The sequence below is a fragment of the Cygnus atratus genome, chromosome 14 (genome assembly GCF_013377495.2).
Source record: "Cygnus atratus isolate AKBS03 ecotype Queensland, Australia chromosome 14, CAtr_DNAZoo_HiC_assembly, whole genome shotgun sequence".
In the NCBI taxonomy this organism is placed as follows: domain Eukaryota; kingdom Metazoa; phylum Chordata; class Aves; order Anseriformes; family Anatidae; genus Cygnus; species Cygnus atratus.
In genome coordinates, this window is record NC_066375.1 from 16,092,980 (window position 1) to 16,117,274 (window position 24,295).

A 24,295-nucleotide genomic window follows, 5' to 3' on the forward strand; every position below is an offset into this window, starting at 1 on the left:
AGACTCAAAGGACTGGGCTGAGACTGCTCAGAGAGGTAACCACACCATGCCTGGCTACTGTTTGTGTAATCTGGTAGAGCAGCCTTGAATTCCCTGAAGGCTGCGACTGAAACATAACAACCGAGAAAACTGTGACAACAAAACAGCTATAACCATTGCAGGAGACTGTTACACACAGTCCAGCTGCTCTACCTGTGTTCCCTGTTTTTATATCCATCTATCTCCCCAGGCAAGCAAGAACAGATTCCTACTGCAACCTTATTTTTCACATTTTTTTTTTAACTGAATTTGCTAGAATTCAGTAACTTTCTAGCATATTAGCAAGAGGGGCAGCCTCAGACATACAAATTTCAGCGCCGTCATGTGTCATGTGAATGCCCAGCCTGCTCTGACAATCACAGAAGGACTTTGCTTCGTGTCTGTGAACAAGGACACAAACACATGTTCCTGCAAACAGCCCCACAATGGCTGATTTTAAATTCTGGGAGATCAGCTCTCCTATTCAAAGCGCAAGTTAAATACATCACCCACCCCAGATGACCACAAACGAGAATACAGAGAACCACAGCCTGCCAGGCACGCACTTATTCATTTGACTGACTGAAGTGCTGCACCTTTTAATTTATATGCAACTGTTTGCCCCATGGGCATCAGGCTGTTAACACGTACAGAAGAGATTAAAATGAGCTTGCATACTGGATGAAATATAAATGAAAATTACAGTACTGTCAGTCTTGAATCTGGGATTGTTTCTCAAGTCTCCCAAAATGCATAATTGCAAATGGGACTCTGTTTGTGACCTCAGGAATGGCAAAATGCATAATTTTCCAGCAACACAGTCAATATGACTTATACGCAAGTTCTCCCTGAGCCTGTGAGCAAGATATACTACTCTAGCACCATTAGCTGAGTAGACAAGAACTGTCCAAATGAATAATAAATGCTTTAAAATAGGACAGAGAAATGACAGAAAGATGTCCACCTCCCTGTCTTTCAATGCAAAGCAAATCAGAGTATGTGTATTGTACATATTCTGATGTGAGGAACTCTCCCTGTTGTATCAGCCAAACACATCGCTGACCCAAGGCGGATTAAAACCCCTCTCCTCAGTAGTCAAGTGGTTTTCTCTGTGTGCTGCAGGATGTGAGCACCCCAGGACTCCCAGCCCCACGACCCACCTGGTCTCGAGTGGCACGTTGCTGTTGAGCACCCAGCTGTCCTGGAGCTGCACGGACTCGGGAGTGGTGGCCAGGTCGTTGGGTGCGGGAGCAGGCGCGTGGATCTGGTTGCGGCGGTTTGTGAGAGAGTTCCTGTTGAGGGAGTTGGCGGAAGAGTGATGGTGGGACAGCGAGTGGTTGTGAGGAGGAGGAAGAGGTGGCCTCAGTGTTGACTGGCTGTGATGGTTTGAGGGGCCTGAAATGGAGAAAAAAATAAATCACAACTGTGTTGAAGGTATTATTCTCTTCAGCACTTCCAAGAGACGATTGACTAGAAAAAAAAACACCAGACAACAACAACAAGAAGAAACCACCTGCAACCAGGAAACTACGCCTGTGTGCCTTTTGGATGTGTAGCTACTAAAACAAAGTTAAATCAGATCACAGATTATTAGCAAGTAGAGATACAAACAGCATTTAGAGGCTGTATAGTTGCAATATTCTCAAAGACTGGTCTTTCTCTGGAAAAAGGCTTCTTGGTGGAGGAAACAGGACAGCAGTCAAGCTCAACCGTTCTGTGCATCAACCTGGAGGAGTGTTTTCCTCCCTGTTTTTATCATGGAGTTGAAGAAGGTGAACCTTAATGCATTAAAAATAGCTTTTGAGAATATGGTCTTTATGCTTCTATAAAGCCTAATCAGAGATCTCAATCTGCTTTCACTCACTGTTAGTTTACCCATCAGCTTCAAAGGAACAGTATTCGTGCCAGTGAAAGATTAAGCTCAAAATTTGAAAAGACAGCACAATGCAATGATGGTATCTTTCATGTTCTTACATGTGACCAGGATTTGGCCTGTTCTTTTGTATTTAGCAATGCCACAAACACACATCAAGATCTGAAAATTATGCTAGTCCTTCAACCACTTTCATCGAAAAATGACAGGAGATGTTTTGGGGAGATAAGGAAGGCTATACACTTTTCTCATTCTTTGAGTTTGCATGGATAATGAAAATAAATTCTGCTAATCAATAAAGGCAAGTGGATTAAATTAAAAAGAACATGCGTAGAAAATAGAATAAGGAGGTATCTTTCTAGCATAGTCACTTTTCTAAATAAACACAGAATGGTAAATATGTTTAAATGTAATTCCATATGTTGCAATAACTTAGTTTTAATAAAAAAACACAAAAGATGATTAAAAACAAATACTAAGTGGATTACGAACCGCACGCTTTAGTCATTATATCAAGTTGTAGTTTTCTAGTGAACTATAATCAGAAAAAGTAATATCAGCAAAATTATAATGATGTATGTTTGTTTTTAGAAACTGAAGCACATTCTATACTTAATGAATCAAACAATAAAAGAAAGCTTCATGAGGAGAAAACACTTGCAGCTAGACTGATCTATTTTCATTTGAAACAATGAAGTATAGAAAAACTGTTCAAATGTTCAATTAACTGTACATTAATTAAAGCCAATATTTAAAAAATAAAACATGGAAAATTATTGTTCAAGGGTGGGACTAACCCCATGCGATAATCAGGCCACACAGCCAGGAACTGAAATAGGTGCCAAATTTCAGGCTCCGATTCCTGAAGTTAGGACCCAAACCCCTCCCAGGATCAGGAGAGGTGTCTGAGAGGGGAGAAGGCCCTGGCTGCCTCCCTGCAGCCCAGCACAGCCACGCACCCGCCGCCTGCCCCACAGCAGTGGGGCCCCTGGCCTGCGCCCGCCGGGCTCCCCTGCATGAGGCTATGCCGAGAGAGATCTTCCATCTTCTCAAATGCCTCTGTGGGCCTGGAAAGGCACATGCCGGAGAAGAAGAAGAAAACACAGGTTTCACCAGGACTTGCACAAGGCAAGAAGTCGGCCTGTGACAAGACACTTTAAGAAGGGAATGACAATAAATTCTGCATACTTCATATACTGCTTGCGATCTGCACGGAAGTTTCTTTACCTTTCTTGAAAGTCTTTTTGCCTGAATGCTCATCCTGTGGTATTCACCTATTTTAAACATAAAGAAGCCTTTCATGGACACAGCCTGAAATTTTGGGCCATCACATGGCCTGGCCATCCTACTGTCCTTGCTTTGGCTATTTCTTCCACAAGCTTGGAAGAGACTGTTTGGCCCAGCAAAGTTAACATTTAAAAGCCCCGTTTGGACCTCCTAAAACATCAAATGTCTAATCTACGCTAGGTCCTGTGCCATTTCCAAACAGCATGTGGAGTAAGACACAGCAGGAAGAAAATGTGTTTGGACAATATCCACACGCATAGAAGCTTAAGTGGAATTACGCTCCTAAAGTCTGTGTTCTGGCTTTAAACAAAGCATGTCGATTTGGATTTCAATAAATTGATCTTCATGAGTGATAAAATACAGACGTGTGCCCTTGTGTGAAAAACTACTTTAAAAGACGTGTGCTCCGTTATCTTCTCAGCTGACTTTTGATTCAGCCTGTCCTTTTGGAGGATAAATAGGGAAACGTTGAACAAAAAAGTTTTGTTCTGAGAGGCACGGCAGTGCCAGCTATACAAAGACTCTGAATCTTGCAACTACGAAATCATAGAGGCTCTTCTTAGAAGTGAGACAACTCTGTGCACTCTTATTACCGTACAATTTCTGTAAAACTAAAGAAGAAAGAACGGAATTCAAGCTACCATACATATGCTACCATATATATAGCTACCATATATAATTCAAGCTACAGTATATAAAATGTACCACACAAAATAAACTTTGTAGAAGTAACTGAACATATACCACAGCTGCAAAACCTCAGAACATCTGGCACAAGATGAATGTAGCAATTAACAGAGAATAAAAATCAAATACCAATATCAAAGTTATATAGATATTGCATAGCTTATATACATATTAAAACACATAAAATCTAATATCTATATAAATACTAACAAGGAAACACGCAGACACACTCCTATGTATATACGAGAGTTAAAATCTTAATATGCTGCTTCTTCGTAAATTTGTTTAAATAAATAAAAAGCAGAAAATGAATACCACTGAACTTGCCATGGATATAAAACTGGATTCACATCTGAACATCTAAGCGCTTCTTCGTGAGCATCTTTGCCTAGAATAAAACTTCAGTAGCAGTACCTGGAAATCTGTTAAGCTCAGAAGTTCAGAGGAGTAAATCACTTGTCCTGTAATAAAAGCTCAGCAGCATGAAGGGCTGGCACAACGTATCTTGCCATATGACATGCTCTGTGGCCTCTTGCTGATTGCTTTGGTATTTGGGAGCTTAAAGACAGTAAGTGACCTGATGGAGCACATCTAGCTTTTCACATCACGGAAGAGATTTTATTTTTTAATATAGCAGCTGCCAATATTTGCCTGGGGAAAAATGCTGAGGAAATTATGCTGTTTCTGAATTATTACATCAATTAGAGGTTTCACCAGAATACACTATCCATTCTCCAACATTTAAGGCTTAAGAAGTCTCTTAAAAACACAAAGAAAATCACAGAACTGGAAATCTAAAACATCAGTACCCTCCATGTTTTGGTTTCTGCCCTTTTTTTTTTCCAATTGTGATTTAAATCCACAAATAGACAAAAATACCTAATTCTAATGAATTTTAGTACATATTAAATGACTGCTTCTGAAAAATCAGGGCCTGATGACCATACAATCAACATACAATTCTGCAGAGATCTTGCTGTAGTCAAGAATACCAGCTTTTCATTTAACACGTGCAAGTTGGAAGCTAACTGAAGATAAATTATTTTCTAATTAAGTAATCTGAGAATACAAAGTCTGATCTAAATAACTTTGAAGTAAGCACAAGCTATTTGGGTTTAATCAGAACCAAAATGCTAAAAGTGTATGAAAAAAAAATGCTCTGCTCTGTTGTTTTATTCAAGAAAACAATTAAACAAATCAAGCTAGCTAGCACAGAGGTAACATTCAGCTAAGAAAGAGGCAGAATGGCACTTTTATCCTTAACATAAAAACAATAAAACAGTACTGGGAAGGCAGAGGGGCCTCCAGTGCTGTGTGGGGCAGAGCCACTGCATCGCCACAACACTGGCCTGTTCTGACACGGGCCGCGGAACACCACCCAGCAGGAAAAGCCCCCAGATGTGAGCAGGAAAAGCACTTGGCTGTCACAGGGTTACAGGTACAACAGTGATGGCTGTGTGCTCCTGAGTACGCACCTCTAAATGCTACTTCTTGGCCTTTGTTGCAGATCAGATGTTGCCTAGCACACTAAGTGACACTTCGGGCCTGCTTCAACGTGGTCACATCAATTTCCAAGTTCTTCCAACTCTTCGGTGCACTCACTTAACACACTCACTAAATGCACACAACACAAGGAACTGAGCAGAACAAGTGAGTGTCCCACTGCAGAGATCCAACTCCTAGCAGGATGAGCAGCATCCCTAATCGGAGCTGAGCAATCTCTTTCCTCCATCCATGTTCTTTGTCAATACTACCTCAAAAAAGTAATGGAGATTCTATCTTAGCTGTGCTGCATTATCCTCCATGCAATGATTAAATGCTAAAGAGACGCACAAACATATCCTCAATCCTTTCCACAAAAGAACTAAATATATATATATATATACACATTATTTTTCTGAAATGAACAATGATGCAGCTTATACCTAACCAATACAAACATTGAACATAAAAAAAGAATGAAGTCAATGCACTGAAAGATAAAATGAATAAACCAGAACCACACAAATCCTTGTTAGTCAGCATTAGAAACCTAGTCTTTAGCACTCCTAATTCTTTATTCAAATAACTCTACCACACTGTTTTCTCAAGAAAACCACATCATCTGCTATCACAATGAGTAACAGGTTTTTCACAGAACCACAGGGCTACCTTCCAAGCTAAAATCATCTTCAAAGGCAGATCACGTTACTCAGCCAGGGAGAAAGAGAAGCACTGAAGTGCCCAGGAGCAGAACGCAGCGTTGTAGGGAGCAGCCTCTCCTCGGCCAGCTCACACCCAGGACATCAGCCTTGCAGCCTAGGACCAGGGCTCCTTACAGCAATGTGGAATCTGGTATAAGCTGTGTATGACTCAATTCAGAGAATTCAAGCAAACAGAAGAACTATTTCATGCAAGGCCAAAGTTTAAATGGAATCTCAATATTCTCAAAATGTTTTCAACATATGCTGGAAAGAAGCAAGCTATCTTGCTTATAACCATAGATGTCATTAACGCTCTTGCTTGCTGTAAAACCAAACCGTTTGCCAGGCGTTCCTTCTTTTGTCCACATGTTTTTACAGTGTTTGAGGCAAGAATAGCTTGAATGACTGGCTGTCATCCCAGACTGTACATTTCAAACTGAAAATTCAGTAAATGCGTGCTAGAAATTGTGAGTCACTTATCAGTGTCTGCCAGTGCACTGCAACCATCTCCTCAGCACAATATTAGAATCAAAAATTAAATGTTCCTCTGGCAAAAAAAAAGAAACAAAACAAACAACAAACCCCCCCAAACCCCCTTGGTGGCCCACAACAGCCAGATAACCACAGAAAAGAGGAGAGGTGGTTTAATGGATGAAGTATTAGTCTGGGACTTTGTCATAGTTTCTATATCCTATGCTGACTGAGGCATCCCTTGAGCAATTGCAGATGAATCACTTGTTATCTATCTGCTTCTTTATCCATATCCCGCGCAGGAGTGTTGAAGGTAAATTACCTTACCACTCACAAGGCGATCAGATACTACTGCAGCATGAGCCGGTAAAATGCTTTGTAGCTGCAGCTTCCAGCCTGCGGGGCACAAGTTCATCACACAGGAGGCAGAAGCAGCAGCAACCAAATTAACTTGGCCAGACCAGAGTCCTTGCTGTGTACACAGAGCACGGCTGCTACTCCATCACACTCCTGCCATCGGAGGTGCTGTGAAGCTCAGAGCAGTTGTCCAAGGGCCCGCAGCCACAGCCATCCAGCAGAAGCAAGAACACCAGCTTGTGCTCAGCGCTGCAGGAGCCAAAGGGATGACAGACTTGGTCTTTGCACCAGATGGGTGGGATGGCTGTGAAAAAGCAGCGTGCATGCTCGTGCAGAAGACAACGATGAGGGACCCTTCACCAGAGTCTAACCTGATGGACTACAAATAGCCAGTTTTCTCAAGTAAGTGTCACCTACAGAAAGGTTTAAAAACACTGCCCCACAAAATAGTACTCCGATACGATGTACTAATTATATTTGCTTAAATACATCACTTAAATATGCATTACCTCACTGCATGAGGTGAGCCGGCTGCATAAAACAATGGCTAGTCAATGGCAAAACACATTGCTTTAATAATAATGCTTTACATAGACTCGGTATCCCGTGATAGCTTTACGTATTTACATATACATACATATATAAGTAGGCATGCTATTTCCCACTTTACATATCAGAAGAATGAGTCACAGAGAAGTTAGTCATCTTTCCAATTAAAAAAAAATAATAAATAAAATCCATGCATTTCCCCATCAAGCTTCTCGTTTAATTTTCCAATAATGAAACAGATATAAAACATATTTCAGAGAGACCAAGGGTGCATTTATCTTCTTTAGCCTAGATGCCTGACTGCTGCCTGAAGAGGGCACTGATGTAAGAAGAACTAAAAAGAAAAGCATACGTATATATTTCTAACTGATAAAAAGTTAACCATTGCCATAGAACACGAAATCCAGAATGCTAAAGTTTGCTTTGTATGCTTGGTTCTTCAGAATGGAAGGAGTTGAACCCTATCTAGTCTTACACAAACACCCTCCGAAGCAAACTCAATTTGATATACCGAAAATCACACCAAAGAGAAACTGGAAACAGACATTTTTCTGAACAACATACAGAAACTTCTGAGCAGAAGTTTTTGGCCAGCAGTGTAAGCTTGGTGACATCTTCCTGACAGTATAGCTTGAAAATAGCTGTTTCCCTGGATGGTCCAAGGGGGAGCCTGAACATTTTCCTAGTGACATAACAGTAATTGTACCGTAATTACCAATTCATTGCGAATCTGGAGTCAGGTGCAATAAAGTCATCCCCAAAGCTATTACAGCAGTACTTTGGATTTTATATAACCCAGTTAGCTAGCACACAAAGCTGTTTTCCAAGGGTGTAAAAGAAACGCTAGTCACAGATGTTTTAATGCAATTCATTATTCTGACCATTTCAGAAACTTCACAGAACATATTATGCAGTAATAATATAGTATTTCCAAAATAATCTGAAAATTATTTATTACACCTGAAATATTAATAAAAAAGAGAAAGTCTCTGAAAATAAGTTACTAAAAGTAACTATGTAAGACAAGATCTGATATGAGAAATTTGTACAATGCTCTTGCACTGTTTTTTCTGGGTTAAAGAATTTTTTTCGAAATATTTACAGTATTACTTTGTCAGCCCAAAAAAAGCACCAAAATAATAATTAAATACCTTTTTTCTTTTAGACTGAACTATCTGGTAATCAAATGGTGGAAGTAAACACTGATTCTATGTGGAACATTAAAACATGAAGACACACTGACACCAAAACATGCAAGGTTCCTGGGGAAGTCCCCCAGGACAGTTCAATTTCACAGCTCTGGGGAAGCCACAGTTATGTGCTCTCTGGTCAATCTGTTTCACAAAATGTAGAGCAGGTAAGAATAAATGGTGTAAACTATATGGAAAAGTATAAGAATGGTGCATGATGCTGTAGTAAACAAAAGCAAATATAATACAATGTGTATGTTGCATTGAATTAGATTTCAATAGGTTATTTCTCTTTTTAAAAGCAGGTAAAATACAAATGACTACAAGTAAGAAACAAGCACTTCCTTGCCTCCTGTAGGGAACGGCAAGCTGCAAGCACTGCATGACTAGTGTGTCTTCCAAAGCCACTGGAATGGGGCTCTAACTCTTTATTAGTTGGTGTGGGACAAAAAAGAAAGTCACAAACCATTGGACTAAAAAGTCCTACAGAAGTTCCCTGACTTTTCAAGGTACTCGAGAGTTTAACCTCAGCTACCACAGACAACAGGTTCTGTCATTCAGAAGATGAAACCAATGAGTTAATGAGTACAAATGAAAGGCATCATGAGGTGGTATATGAAAGCCTTCCCACAGCTTATAACTCAGCAGTAAATGAGCCAACTTATTAAGCTAGAAGTTCATATAAAAGTTTTTAACTGGAGATTTTAGTGTGTGTAGGAAAAAATCACGAAGTCAGACGTGGAAAAACAGAAAAAATCAATACTAGAGAACCTCAGCTAGGAAACTAATCAGTCTTTGTCATTGGGTGCTGCAGCTGGGACACAGCTTACCAAGATACACCTGATGTGACTGGCTTTCAGGGTGGGACCCCTAGCCCCTCTTCTACAGCCCCGGGGCTGCGCGGGGCCCCACAGAACAGTCCTTCAGAGTGTCTTAGACCACCACAATACTGAATTTGTATGGCAAAAAAAAAAAGAGAAAAACAGCTCTTGGGTGCAGTGCTGCATTCACAGTAATGACAGCAGCAGTACTAAAAAAGAATTTAAAAGCAAGAAAAATGGATGACTATGATATTTATCCAACTAAAGTCATAGGAGATACTAGATACTAGTTAGGTGCCAAAACTGCAGTTTGGCCAAAACCTCTGGATAAACATCTGCCACCCTGCAAAAATTGCTAACAGCTTTACTGAAGGATGACAAGCAATCAAAATCTATGTTTGAAATCTCTGCTCACAAGCATGTGTGGATTGCTTAAATCCCTTGGACAGAAAAGGTTCATGGCAGTTAAAGCTATAACGTGAGAGATGAGTTTCAGAAAACCCACAGACCAAGGGCAAAACTTTTAGATGCTGACATTGACTTGTAAAACCATGACAGAGAAGAAAAGGAGATAAGGATGATTCCACAGGAAGTCAAAGTCTGCTGCTTTGAGACATAGGGGCAAGGCAGAAGTCAGCAGGAATGAAGGAAAAAGAAACTATTTCTTAAGAGCTCTTAGAAGAGCATGGTAAGTCTTCTGCATAAGAAGGAAGCTCCTTGATGATTACGTGTTACATGTATAGGTTACACATATATTAGCAGGTGATTTGCCACAATATAAACTAATCAGTAGGTCAGAATAGAAGATCCTAGAACCCCTCTTCTACACTGTATGCTGTTTGGATGCTGTCAGGCTCTAATTCTGGACTGGATTTAGTTTGGTTCGTTTCGATCAAGAGTTCCCACTGTCCATGTGGTCTGAAGCAATCTCAAGGGATGGTCACTGTTTGCAGCTCTCATGTCCCCATTAGAAGGGGATGCACATTTGCATCAAAGCTTCTAATCAGTTTTCCCTGGAAGAAATCATGTTTGTGCAAGCCAACATTTCCCAGTAAGCCATCCCATCACTGCCTAAGGTAAGCAGCCAAAGGGGTCACTTCAGAACTGCAGCACTGCTCCAGCACAAAGCACTAACATGGACACCGCCAAGCTCATTCAGTCTTGTTCAGATGTCACTGCCTTCAAGTTTGTTGCTAATCTATCAGTTAATCTGTATTTCACATAAGGAAAATTCGCAAGAAGAATAATTATTACCCGCCGAGAAAGACTCTAACATTTTGATTCATCTTTGTTTTTAAATGAATGAGAAGTTTACTGGCTGTTTCAGTCTGTAAATAGAAAACATTCTAAAAAATGTTAAAAAGAATAAGCTCCAGTATTAATTTCATATGGGGTCTGTCAGTTGTGCAAGACACTAAAAATTTGGTGGATACTAAGTTGCAATTCTGTATTTTAAAAACCCAATGAGATTACTTTGTTTTGATATCAAAACTATGACACAATGACAGCACGATCTTCCTATTGCTCAACTGACATGTAAGAAAGACGCTTGTCATATTGAATCTTCAAAGCTACTACAGAGTTATGCTCGACACTTGGGCTTTTCTGCATGGCCATTTATCAACTAAATTTTAAAACGAATATTCAGAAACAGAGGAGTCAAGCTTAAGAAATTACAAAATCAAGAGGATTTTTTTCCCTAAATATATAGTAATTTAAGTAAAAGTTATCATCATTATGTTATTACCAGTAAATTGGAGTATCTATAGTTTTTGGTAGCAAGATATTTATTAGGTGTCCCTACTTAACACATAAAGAAACAAACAAAACCAAATATAAAAAGTAAATCTTATCTAGCTAAAGCATTGCCATTAGATAGCTGATACTCTCTATGCTGATAACAGCAGAAGATTTTTTTTAATTGTTTTAAATTAAGATATTCATTCACTTTTACTACTTTTGCTCCTATTTGCATGTGTGAAAGATTTTCATTTACACTCATTTATCAACTCAGGCAACTTCACTGACAAGGAAATTCATTCTGACAAAAAAAAAATCAAACTGTCTTGAGAAGGCTATCGCTGATGTTGGTACATGCATATGGCACCTAGATCAGGAATAAGTATGATCTTTTATCAAACACAACTCTCAAATATTATGATTATCTTTGACATATTCACAAAGGCAGATGGCTGTCCAGGTAGCAAAGATCTTATTTTAAAGTAGTATTTCTTTCAGAAATGCTTCCCACAAATGTAGGAAGGCAGAAGAGGTGTTAAAATGAAAAGTAAAGCATGGTATTGAAAGAGATCTTAAAAACCAATAACCCTGGTTCATTGTTAAAAACCCAGAACATAGTTCTTATCTGTCAAAAATGCCTGTAATGAGTGTTACATATACTCGGTTGATCACTACTTACAACCACACCATAAAAATAATAATAATACTTAATGTTCTTTAAGACATCTGCCATGTGTTTTTCGTAAAGTGCTTCCTAAATGAAGCCTCATAAGGTATGGATATTAGCACAATTCTGAAGGCATACAAAATGAAACACAGGGAGTAATGAATTAATATTGAATCGTGTGTCCCAGCCCTAGTACCCTGGTTCCGTCTTGGTCTTATCCCCCTTATAACAGACCCTCCTTGTCTGGTATGTTCATTTCTCTGGTCGTAACAAAGTAAAACACATGAAAACTAATTTGAGTGGGTGCTAAGCGAAAGTAACTCATACTTCAATTTAGCTGTTATTTCAAACTGTCTGTTTTTCCTCATGCAGAGTATTTAACTAATATATTTCAGTAAAGAGAAACAATTCTATTTTTTACATTGGCCATATATCTAAATGCAATATACTTCTGCAGGACCTTTTAGGCAACTGCCTCGAAAAACAAAACAAAACCAACACACAAGAAAAAACATAGTTGATCACAGGTTTTGCAAATGATATGTAACACAAGTCCTACCCATTGGAGAGGATTATATTTGTAAGCTGATGTCCAATTAGAACATTTTAACAAAAACATAAGAGCAAAGCTATCCTCTACAGGGCACGAAAGTCTATCATCATTAAAGCTTAAAGACAGTTCCATGCATATTTTCTGCATTTTCTGAAGTAGCAGTCTGGAACAAAACCCAAACTATACATCTGCGTAGGATACTGAAAGACATCTTGATGCGGTTTCACTATTTCAATTTACTTGCATGTTTTTCGATGCAAATACAGGGTAACATGGCAAGCTGTGCAATGAAGGGAGGGGAAGTGAACTCTGTTTTGCTGTACAGTGTCTTTTTATTAACTGAGACTCCACAGAGCTCTAAATTTATGAAATACTCAAGAAAAAACATTATTAAATTATTCATCAGTGATAAGACAATTAAGAAGCAAACTAAAGGGGCGAGTGGAAGCTTGGTCCTGAGGGAGAACAGCTGGTCCTCTCATTAAAAGTATGTTTTGGCAGCAAAATACCCCCCAAACAGAGGGAACCTGCTGCTAAAGCAGCCTCAGAGTCAAATTTAGGAGCAAGTAACAAAGAAAGACTCATGTGAAGAATAAGGTGGGTGTACGCTGGGTGCAACTGCGCCTGGTGCAAGCTGCACTTCCCTGGCTTCTGGCAAAAAAGGTGCCGCGATTCGATGGCACTCTGGAGCCACCACATCAGACAGTGGCCTCATCAGCCACCAGGCAGCTCCGTGCTGCTGTGCGGAACTGCACTGAGGTAAGGTGGGGAGCCTCGGAAAGGTGTCACACACTGCGTCAACGCTTACTGCAGGCTCAACGCAGCGGTGAGGGTGGCAGCTGAAGCCCTAAACGCCCCCCTGCCCTGTTTCAGATCCCGTGTTTATCAACCACAATATGTGGGTTTGTAGATAAAGGAAAGGTTCACGAGCTGCCTGAGATCTTCTCAGGAGAAGGCCCCCTGGAAATGCTGACCGTGAGCAGCACCCAGCTGCACAGGGCCAACAACCCGCGGCAGGGGCGGGCACTTCACCTTGGGGCTGCGATGGTGCAGTGCCGCTGGAAACAACAGGGCATGGCACGGCGTGAATGGCACGGAAAGCCTTCCAGAGGTGGAAAACAGAAAAGGAACAGGACAGAGAAGGGAAAAGGAGCAAGTTGGCACAATGACTTTCATGGAGGGAAACAGCATGCACGCAAATACAGCAGCGACCTGCTCTAACAGTCTGGTTACAGTGCCAGAGCCCTGGGGGTGTCTGAAAAATTCATCATTAAACACCGTAATGTTTTGGTGACACAGAAATGCAAAACTGGATACTTCATCTTAATTTTGTACAATCTTACTTCCCAGTTAGGTAAAACACTGCTAAACAATTTCCTCCCTTAATGCCATCCCCTTTAATCCCACATTTCCCTGAGTGCATGAAGTGTCTTTACAGCTAGAAGCAGAAACATGCAATAGCTTTTTTTTCCTAAACAAATAATCCTGCTTAAAATTGTTACTTGCATTCTTGCATAAGACTCAAATGTTCTGTACCAGGCAGGAATTCAGACATTCTTACATAGCATTATCTCAGTCTGTTTCAGAACCTGATTTAGGTTGTAATAAAATGCAATAACTGAAATTTCTTTTAAAACTCTGATCTTTCTGTACCTATTTGTTCACTTTGGTCAGTTGACAAAACAAACATTTTAGCCTTTCCTGCTGCTCCAGATATGTCATACTGAAGTGCATTTTGCATAAAAAGAAATGGCATGCCACTAGTTTTGTAACATTTTTAGGGTTATAGTTATAAATACTTCAGATGATGCTCTAGACAGGAACTCAAGCAATGCAGATTCCTCCTCTTCAAACGAACAGCAGAGAAATTTACAGATTCAGTTTGAATCTGTACCATATTAATTTACATCAGCTGATCAAAGAAAAGGGAAGCAAAGACAAGGTAGATTTCTAAAATGATGGGATATATACATACCAAGCTAAGAATTAATTACAAGAGGAGAGGAGAGGAGCAGTAGGCCAATAGATATAACCACATAGTACAGTAAATTATAAAAGATATTTTCCTATATACATCATTTTTTTCAACACTGCAGCTTTTTCAAACCTAAATTATTTTTCTTTTTTGAAGAGCAGTCTTTGTTTAAAAAAAAAAAAAAAAGTACCTGCTAATGAAAAAAAGAAGACCTATGGTCTTAAGCCATGTTAAAAAAAAAAGTTTTAATCCTGTCACTTAAACGTACTGTTTGAAGTGTCAGCCTCATCCGGAGCAGAGGCCGTTAAGGAATTATGTTAACCCCAACACTTCATGATATCATCTTCAGAGTCAACCCCATTCAAAGCAAGCAATGACAAGAGAAAACTGATGCTTCCACATTTTCTATACTCCTCAAAAAAAAAAAAAAAAAAAAGGACTGCTATTTCCTAAGGTAACACGAAAGGATCTCTCTCTTCTTCATGCATTAACAATTAATACGGATCCTGCTTATAGACATCTGTAATGCTTTGGGCTGTATTTATGGTGTGATAACTGTGTCATTTTGAGACACTGCACACCAAGATGATAGAAAGACACAGCTGAACTGTTCACTCATGCTCCTTTCTAAGGGACAACACTGTTATCTTGTTACAAAATACTGCCCCGAGCAATAAAAAGTTTCATAAATCTTTTTCTACCAGTGTTGTCAGCTTCTATTTTTGCCTGTGGCTGAATGTGATTATCATCTGTTTTCACCCTACAAGAAAACAAAGTGATCTAGAATATAATGACTGGGGAACATTTTGGAGCCCTCCTGAGCTGCAGGATGTTTCCAGCTGCTAGCATAGCTGATAACGGACTTAATAGAGCTAATGATTTCTAATACCACTAACACAAGGCTATTTTCACAGTGGGTAAATAATGACTCTTTTGTTTTGGAAATAGTTAAGGAGTCATGTAGATGTTTGATAAGTACATGATACAGTGTAAAGGCAGCAATATTTGGGTAACTAATGGTGGATTACACCAGAGCTAGAAGATAATATATGCTTCTGTTTCCTTTTAAAAGACTTAAAAGTTTATAACCCTGTTAACACCACTGCGACAGCAAGGAGATTTCACTGTAAACAATTACAAGTAATGTTTTAATCTAAACATAAAAATGCATCCATTTGTTTCAGTGTACTGCATCTTTGTTTTTATGTTTGTAATTAATATCACTAGTCTTCACCAGAAATAAAATAAAAACTAATTGGATAGTAAAAGAAATTTTCTTGAGGGTTGAACGCAAAAAAAAGCCTAGATGAGACAAATGATGAATACCACGTAAGCCTACGGTATTTTTCTTGATCACAACTGTGTGTTTCTGAAGAGGATTAACAACATTTACCTGGTTCACTACTCTCCCAGTGGATCATCCATGTCCCCATTGGGAGAACCCCACTCCACTTCTTTTGTTTCCTAGAAATCATACACAAAACTTCCCTCTGGTAAAACATGTTTCTCCTTCCCTCTCCCCTTCTCACCAGAAATGATATATCTCTGTATGTTGCACATGCACATATTCCATTTTTCCTTCCAGAAATTTGAACAAGATTTCCAACTGTGGGTGCTGCAGTGAGTGATGGGGGCTTCGTGCCCTGGCTCACTGCAGCATCCTGTGGGACCAGCGGTCTGTGCCCCCCCCATGGACCCTGACCTACCCCTCAAGCACCTCCTGCCCCATGCCTGCTTCGCTGCTGAAGCCTGCAGCCACCCTGCAGCCCCACAGTGACAGGGCAGGGAAGGGCTCGGGCTGTTGCAGGACACTACTGGCAGCAGCAGGACTGCCCAAGCACCAAGGAAGAGCTGTGCCTATCTTGCACTGGTTGTAAAGCCAAACTTACTGTGAAATTCGGCGCTGTTGAATGTGTAGCCATTAGCAGAGAGTTTTAATGCCTTGTGAGTCTGAGCTGCGCTCACTAACAAACGAGATTCATTAAATGGGATTGTATTTCAGCGTGCTCTATGTTCCTGCATCACCAAAAATTGGTGGCACCGAGCTGCTTTCAATCCAAACTTCTCAACAAGCAGGAAGATGATTAAATATATTTCTGCAAAGTACGGTATAAATAAAATAATTCAAGCTAGACAGAGCTCTTAAAGTCAAAATGAAAGAAATAAAAGTACTTGATTATAGCCCAAACAGAGAAAAACAAATGATATAACATAGCAAAGCAATATCCACCCATTATAAACGTTACAAATTTTAGGAAAGCATATGATAACCCCTATTGCGATTCATTTCCACATATCTTGCAATGTTACAGGAAGCAAACAAAAATAATTAAGCTTACCAAACTGTATTTCAAGGTAGAGCTTCTACAGTTAAACTAAATGCAAACTTAAGCAAAGGGTCTAATACAGCTGCTGGTGTCAAACTGAGAATGCAATCACTTCTCTTGTTTGTCCCTGCCATTGTTTCATTATGATGAGAAATTGTGGACTGGAACAACAGAAATAATTCATGGTCTAAGAGCTAATGGTAGATTTTGTTTGTGCTGGTGAGACAGCAGTTCTAAATGACAGGTCAAACATGCAAGCAACAGCACAAGATTGTTCCACATCACAAATAAATCAGGTTAAATATTATGAAAAATGAATCTAGCAGGAACTCTGGGTTCCACATCAGGTTTTGTATTAGAAGGCCAAGAAATGCAGGTTTGCAAATTCATATACTTGACAGACATGAGCAAGCCAATGGATTAATCACAAGAAAACAATAGGATGATCAAGTAATGTGACAGTTGCATTTGCTAACCTTAATGACTTGCTCAAATGTTACTTCTCCCTTCACATACAGACATGGAAACAGGAAAGACGCTAGATGCAGTCATTTATGTATTCTGAATGCTAATGCCTTCAGAAAATAGTAGGCACTAAATTATTTACTAAATACTAAGATTCAGAGTTAATCAATTTTTATTCTTTAAATAGCACTCAGTAAGACAGAAATTCAAAATCCGTTAGAGATGAAGCTGGAGCATGCAACATAGCTGCCGAACCACTGATAATTTGAGAAACATGTCAAAGGGCCGATGCATACTTCAAACCAAGAATGCTGATCAACTTGGAGAACAAGTTGCCTAAGCTGCTCAAAGATTAAGAATTATGGATTGTAATTAAAATCAGCAATAATATCAGAAGGCAGAGATATATTACATGCATTAACGTATAAAAATTGAAAAAGGGGATTTTGGAGACAAAGCTTTTCTGTATCAATACAGGAGTTGTAATGCTAACTAAAAAGTAGACTTAAGCTTATAGATCTGGAATTTATGATAGGAATAGATGGCTGAAAGAAAAAGGTAATAAAAAGACAGGAAAGAAACCATTATCATTATTTTAAAAATGTTTATAAAACGAAAAGAAGTCAAATAGAGAGTACTTAACAGAGAAGGTATTGAGAATTGAGACAATATAAAACGATCAAATATTGCTAAGTCTAAAATTCTTACTTTGATAAAATACATGAAAATAAAATATATTGTGAGGTCCTTCAAAAGGAAGTAAAGATACATAACAGGTGGCAGGACAGGAGATGGAATTCGGTGTTGACAAATGCAAGAGCAACTTGAAATTCCTCCAATAACTACTCATACTAAGCTACCTACATGAATGCCAAAAGAAAAAGGTGTGGAGGGGAGAATTTTTGTAAACAGTCCAATGAAAATAATTACAATGCAGTAGATGCTCCAGGATAACATTCTACATGTGTAACAATGAGAGAAAAAAAAATGCAACATATCATCAGAGTTCTAACATCAAGTGATTGCATGCTGCATCCTTATCACTGAAGTGGAAGACAATCAACAGCTGACTTGCAACATACCCTGAATTACCATGCATAAATATGCCAAGTTATGAAATACTGCATCATTCACTCACATTGTGGGGAAGGCGTTATGTGCTATCCTACATCCATTCAGCCTTATTCATGCCTAGCGTTGCGAAAAAGCAAAAAGATAATTTTAAATGTCTATTTAACACAATTGTTCTCTGTAAACTTAGGTTAGTATTTAGAATGGGAAATGTACAGCATCCTCTGCTGCCGACAAAACCGATTCACTGCTTGGTGGGTGCACAAGAAACTCAGGACTACCAAGGACCTTACTGCATGCCCCTAACGGGCACATGCACTGCTGCTCTCTAAGATTTCTCGCCCAAAATCTTGTAGAGCCCCGCGTTCACATCTGTGTACCAGGGACCACAGGACTACCACTTCCCCAGTGACTGTGCCCTCACAATTTATTCTTGGCTTACGTTACATGGACTCGGCTATGAAATCTTACTGATTCAATCAGAAAACTAAGAACTAGAGAAACTGCAAGGCATGCAGACACACCTTTTTGATGGTCATGTTTTTGCTGAGTGAAGCCAATATTTAAAGGCAGTAGTCTCCTCCAGTGAATGATTACACTACTGCTTTAGTGAGACGTCTGTGTATCTGATTATAGAGCTTGAGAACAGGCCCTCATTGTAATAAGCAATATCACCATCAGGTGGCAAACGCAGAATTTGGCTTGATGAAGTGATGTGTCTTGGACTAATAAAGGAACGAAGTTTTCTCAAAAGCTCGGGGAGCCAAAAGGTGGCTTGTGCCTGACTCCCTGGGCACAAAGGGAAGCCATGAGCAGAGCCACTTGGTTTTAGATCTGCCAGTCAGATACACTGCCATTGCGACTGCAAGCTGGACACCTTCAGCATCAAACGGGGGAAAGAGGACCTGTGAAGACAAGCACTTTAATATTCAAAATGAAAGCACCTTGAAGAACATGCATGCTCTTAGTCACAGCCCAGCTTCTCTGTTGTGAGATCACCTCCGCTGCCAAAACAGAGCCAGCAACACATTTCTCTGCTGAAACCAAGTAGGCAGGGAATTCAATTACCAGGGTACAAGCACAGCCAGATTCACTGATCAAGCCTTAGTTATTTCATATGTGTGCAGAGGTGTTTTGAGAGATTGCAGACATCTTTTGTGCAGAGGTCAGGTTCTTGGTGAGATAATACCAAACTAAACGCCTCTGCAGATGGTTCAGATGGTTGGCTGTGCCACTGCTGGGGCTTTTCCCGTGAGGAGCCAGTGCCCAGTGGGGATAGCAGGAGCCAGGCTGGTGCCCTCCGAGCCCTGCAGTGAGTAGCAGAGATCTGGTGGTCCAGGGGCCCTTGGGCTCAACCCCACAAGAGCCTCAAGTTATCAATGGGACTGCGATATCCCCAGCTCCAAGGGCAGGAATCCTGTGCCTGGCTTATCAGCACAGTTTATGCCTGGACATGAATGTATAAGTGGAGTTGGAGCTTCCTGATCAATCCACCTGCTTTGCAGTATATACAATTCTTTTCGCTCATGAGTCAAGCCAGTCATTGGTGTGTGTTTCTCAAATCAATGCTGCATCAACAGAGTGAAATAAAACCAAAGGCTATTGCTTAGGCACAACCTAAGTACTTACATTGCCATCATAAATGATACACAATAATACACTGTCTTCACTTTTACAGCACTTCATAATTCCTCACTGTAAGAGGAACACTTTTTTGCCTTTTTTTTTTTTTTTTTTTTTTTGTAATTCACAAGATTCACACTAGCCAGTTCGGATGCAAGTATAACACATTCATTCTTCAGATATTGTTAGCTGACACATCTGATTTTGTAACTTCAAGCAATTAGAAGCCCAGTGCAAATGCAAATATAGCTGCTGGTCAAGGAAATGCTGAATGCTAAAAACAGAATAAGGCATCTCTAGGTCATAAATTAAAGAATGACAGTGCTACAGGCATTGTTTATTCACATTTGCTAAGACTGAAAGAGACAGACATGCTGTCTGCCTCAGTTTTAAGGGGGGATGTGGAAAAACAAAAAAGAATCTCATGATTCATAAAAGCTAGAAATAGCCCACCATTTATTTGTGGTCCCTGAACTATCTATCTGGCACATCACTGTCAGGCTTGTGTGGGCATCCTGCTGGGATGCTTTCAATCACCTACCACAGAACAGGAGACTTCTGAAAAAAGAAAAATCTATTTCCTTTTTATTCTTCCTTCTAAACACTATGTACTCTTCCAAACTGTATTTATTTTCTGAAAGTAAAAACAACAATAGCTGCTATGTGAAAAAAAAAAAACATAAGGGAAGAAAACGTAAGCAGGAAATGCTGTCACCGACAAGGATGCTGTGCTGTAGGAAACACAAAATGTATTCAGTTGTGTTGACATTTCATGAAGTTAGAGCTACCAGAGTTGGGTGAAGCAGATGAATATTACCTTTGTTTGTCTTTATATATATCTATACGTAAAATATATATCTATATATAAAACATATATGTATATACTTAGATAAGTAAAAATGAATATATATATATTGCTGCTAAGTAGCTCAATAAGCAGTTTAAATGCACACTGCACTTCCTTGTGATACGTCTCCTATTCCTCTACCAAATTTTGACACAGAGGTTTCCTCCCCTAAACATATTCATCAGCAGTGTTTCCTACCGAGCCGGTGATTATTGTCTGCAAGTCAGTCAGTATTTATTCTGGGATGTATATGAACGCAAAACCATTTTCTTTCCCCACCCCGTTCCTCAGCACACTGCAGCATGCTTTCCTCCTGAGAATTCATTGCATGCTACCATCATATTTTGTAACAAATGGTGAACTCATGGTGCATGAAAATTACCCCAAGCTAAACAGAAGTGTCAGCGAGGCCCTTGCAGGCTGTGCACTGGGTCACCAAAGTCGAGAGGGACACGTGAAAAAAGGACCGGGCAGGTACCCTGGTTACCACACTTCTGTATCACTGATTATTTCATTAGCTTCCCATTTTCAGCTTTCATACCTAAATTGATCTATTGAGTATTGCAGAACACTTTTTACATGACTGCTCTCTGCTCAGCTACTCTGATTGCTCTCATTATTCCTTCTTTCCAAGAGAGAGATTCATTACTCAGTACGTAAACCTCCCTCATTTTGAGCCTGTGCTTACAGCTCCAAATCTGTCAGTACACACACATTATGACAGTATTTCTTATATACAGAACTACTCCACAGCCCAGCTTTTTAACCAACCAGGTTTCGGGAAGGAATTGAACACAAACAGTTAAAATGATTATTAGAAAGCAAAAAACCCAGGGGAAGCTTCGCAGCTATGTAAAGCTCAACAGCTTCTTGAGGCGTCTAGAAATCCACATATTTCTGGCCTAATTCTCATTTCATCATTTCAGAAAACTACAGCAAAAACGACTGTTTACAACAACAGCCGTAAACCCAAAGTATCACAGAAAGAAGAGCACGAGCATGCCCTCCCGCCGTATTGCAGCACTCCTTGGACTTGGCTTAGCCCCCTGCTAGGAACAAGGAATAATGTCTCTAAAGCGTAATGTGCTTCCATTCTGCCACTTCCTATCTATTGCCGTAATATTCTTCTATGAAAATCAGATTTATTTATTCATAGGCACTAGCACACCGTTGCTTTTGTCAAAACTAGGCTCATGCACGCAGCCGTCTATGCGTTCCTCTAAACGAACTGGCACGGCAATTAAGCTCCCCAGCCTTTCAGACGGGGAGGGAAACCATCGCACTTGCTAACACAAACTCTGGAGGCGTAACGCTAGTGCAAAATGACTGCATCTCTGTGTAGAGGGAGATAAGGGAAGTGACACAGATTAAAACAAATTGTTGATCCATACCAGAGAGGAGCTAGGCAAACAATAGCAGTAAAAGCATAAATGTCAATTTGGGATGATAAAGGATACAATCTAAATGTAATATGAGAGGCCTCCAGACAAAAGGAAAAAACAGAAATTACACATTACTGAGGTACCAGATGCAATAAACAAACAAATATGTAAACACATGCATGAATATGCATATGCCAAAATTCAGATCACAGGGCTGATTGCACAAGCAACTAGATTTTGTGTTAAAATACTGAGCAACTTCAAAAAGTCAGACTGCTGGGTATGAAGAAAAGAATCTTATTTACAGCTGTGGTAATTTTGTTTTCATTTCGAGTAATCCTCAAGTATCCCGACATGCCTTCCCCTCCACTCTGCATCTGCATCTTGACGGTACAACTGTCCTCAAGACACTGACACCAGTGCCAGTAGATTCTTTCCTGCAAGAGGCTGGCTCTATCCACTGAAAACAGCTGTCAAAAGGTTTCTCTAATTGCTCTCAGCATTTCCTTGCCTCTTCCCCTTAACATGTTCTTGTGCCCTACAGCAGTTTGCCAAATGAATTAAGGTTTCAAAGCTCATTTAAATAATCTTATGCTTATTCTAGTCCTGGCATTGGTGACAAAACCAAATACTTTCATCCAAACTATGACCTAAAAACTGGTCAGTCACATACAGCTGTTAAAAGACCTATCCAAAATTCAAGTGAGGTCTACATCACAGTCATCCTAGGCAGTAATATTGCTGTGTTCTACCTGAGAGCATAGAATGATCCCAAACCTTCTTGTTATGAGACATACAACACCTGAGAAAGTTTAATTTAATTTAATACAGAAAAGTTCACAAATAGGAATGAATTACCTTAGCAGAAGCAACACCTTAGTAAGCAGTTTCTACAGCATGCTACTGCAACAAACATTTCATCAGTATCACCACCCTGGGAGAGCTCACTTAGGATTTTGACCAAAGATTTGGGGGCATCAGCAGATACATAATAACCTGTCAATATGAACAATTTTTTGATGTGAACAAAAAAACAACTCAAAAGCCAATTAAAATGCATACACAGATCTAGACAGACACACACGGCTGCACACAAATGTATTCGGTCAGTGTAGGTACATGTGATGAACTGTAACAGAGGTGCTGCTACGGTGAACTGTGAGTTTACACTGTCATGTATTCTACATGTCTGGAGGTAGTACCACGCTCCAGACTGCAATACCAAGTGATAAAAGTGACTTTCTTTACAGCTCTTCATTGACTCAACTTGCTTAGTTTAACATTTCAGACTGTTACCTTCAAACATGCAGGGACAAGGGGAGAGGTGTGAAAGAACAAGAGCTTGCAGGCAGATGTGTTTTTTATTCTCCATGCCTGAACTCCTACTTGAAATATGTTCTCTAAATATTAGGTGAGAGATTTTATAATAATGTAGTAGGGCATTATTGCTGTTACATTCGAGTGCTTCAAAAGGATCTCTAAAAATAATGTAAGTAGCTGTATTTCAAAACAGTAGCTGGCTATCAGGCAATTAAATTGCCTAACATCTTGCAAACCAAACTCACTTTTGGTTATTAAGAATGAACTGTCTTAATCACATATTATATAAGATGCAGTATTATTCTTTCAAGTTTTTTTTTTTCTCCTGTAGAAATGTGAGCTCCTAGGTCTGTTTTAAAGTTTTCTATTAATATAAATTTATTTTTGTTTATAACCCAACAGCATTGATACTTTGTATTTTCAGTATTTTAAGTTTTCGCCTGTATCTTACAGAAACATTAAAAATAATGCAAGTATTTTCTTCATACTGAGTTTTTTTTTAAATTCTTATTCTTAAAGATGTAAATAAAGATTAATTTCAGTCTAGCTGCTACTACCACAGGTTTTCCAAAAAATAATAGATAAAAATTTAAATGAAAAAATAAATACATAATTTTCTATGTCAACATGTCTGACAATTTTATATCTGTCTTTACATCCAGTGCACTAAAACCTCTGCTAATTATTTACCTTTTCCAATATGGCCTTCTAGAATATCCTGTTTTTCTTGCTTAGAAACATCCCCAGACTGCCTGGTCATCATTTTACAGTAAGTGCATTGGCATGGTCTTGCTTTGGAAACTGTCTTACACTTTGTCTGGAAGACAGACAGGAGGAATATTTGGTTTTGTCCCTATTGAAGGAAACAGAGCAAGGTTTTGTTTGAACA

At 39.5% G+C, this 24,295-nt stretch overlaps 1 protein-coding gene across 1 annotated transcript in view; it reads right to left on the bottom strand.

Annotated features, from left to right (window-relative positions):
* The window catches only part of TENM2 (teneurin transmembrane protein 2), a 511,804-nt gene that overhangs the window by 172,965 nt on the left and 314,544 nt on the right, over positions 1–24,295 (bottom strand). The window contains 1 exon segment of the mRNA XM_050713566.1: positions 1,179–1,413. Coding sequence (XP_050569523.1) covers positions 1,179–1,413 — 235 coding nt within the window.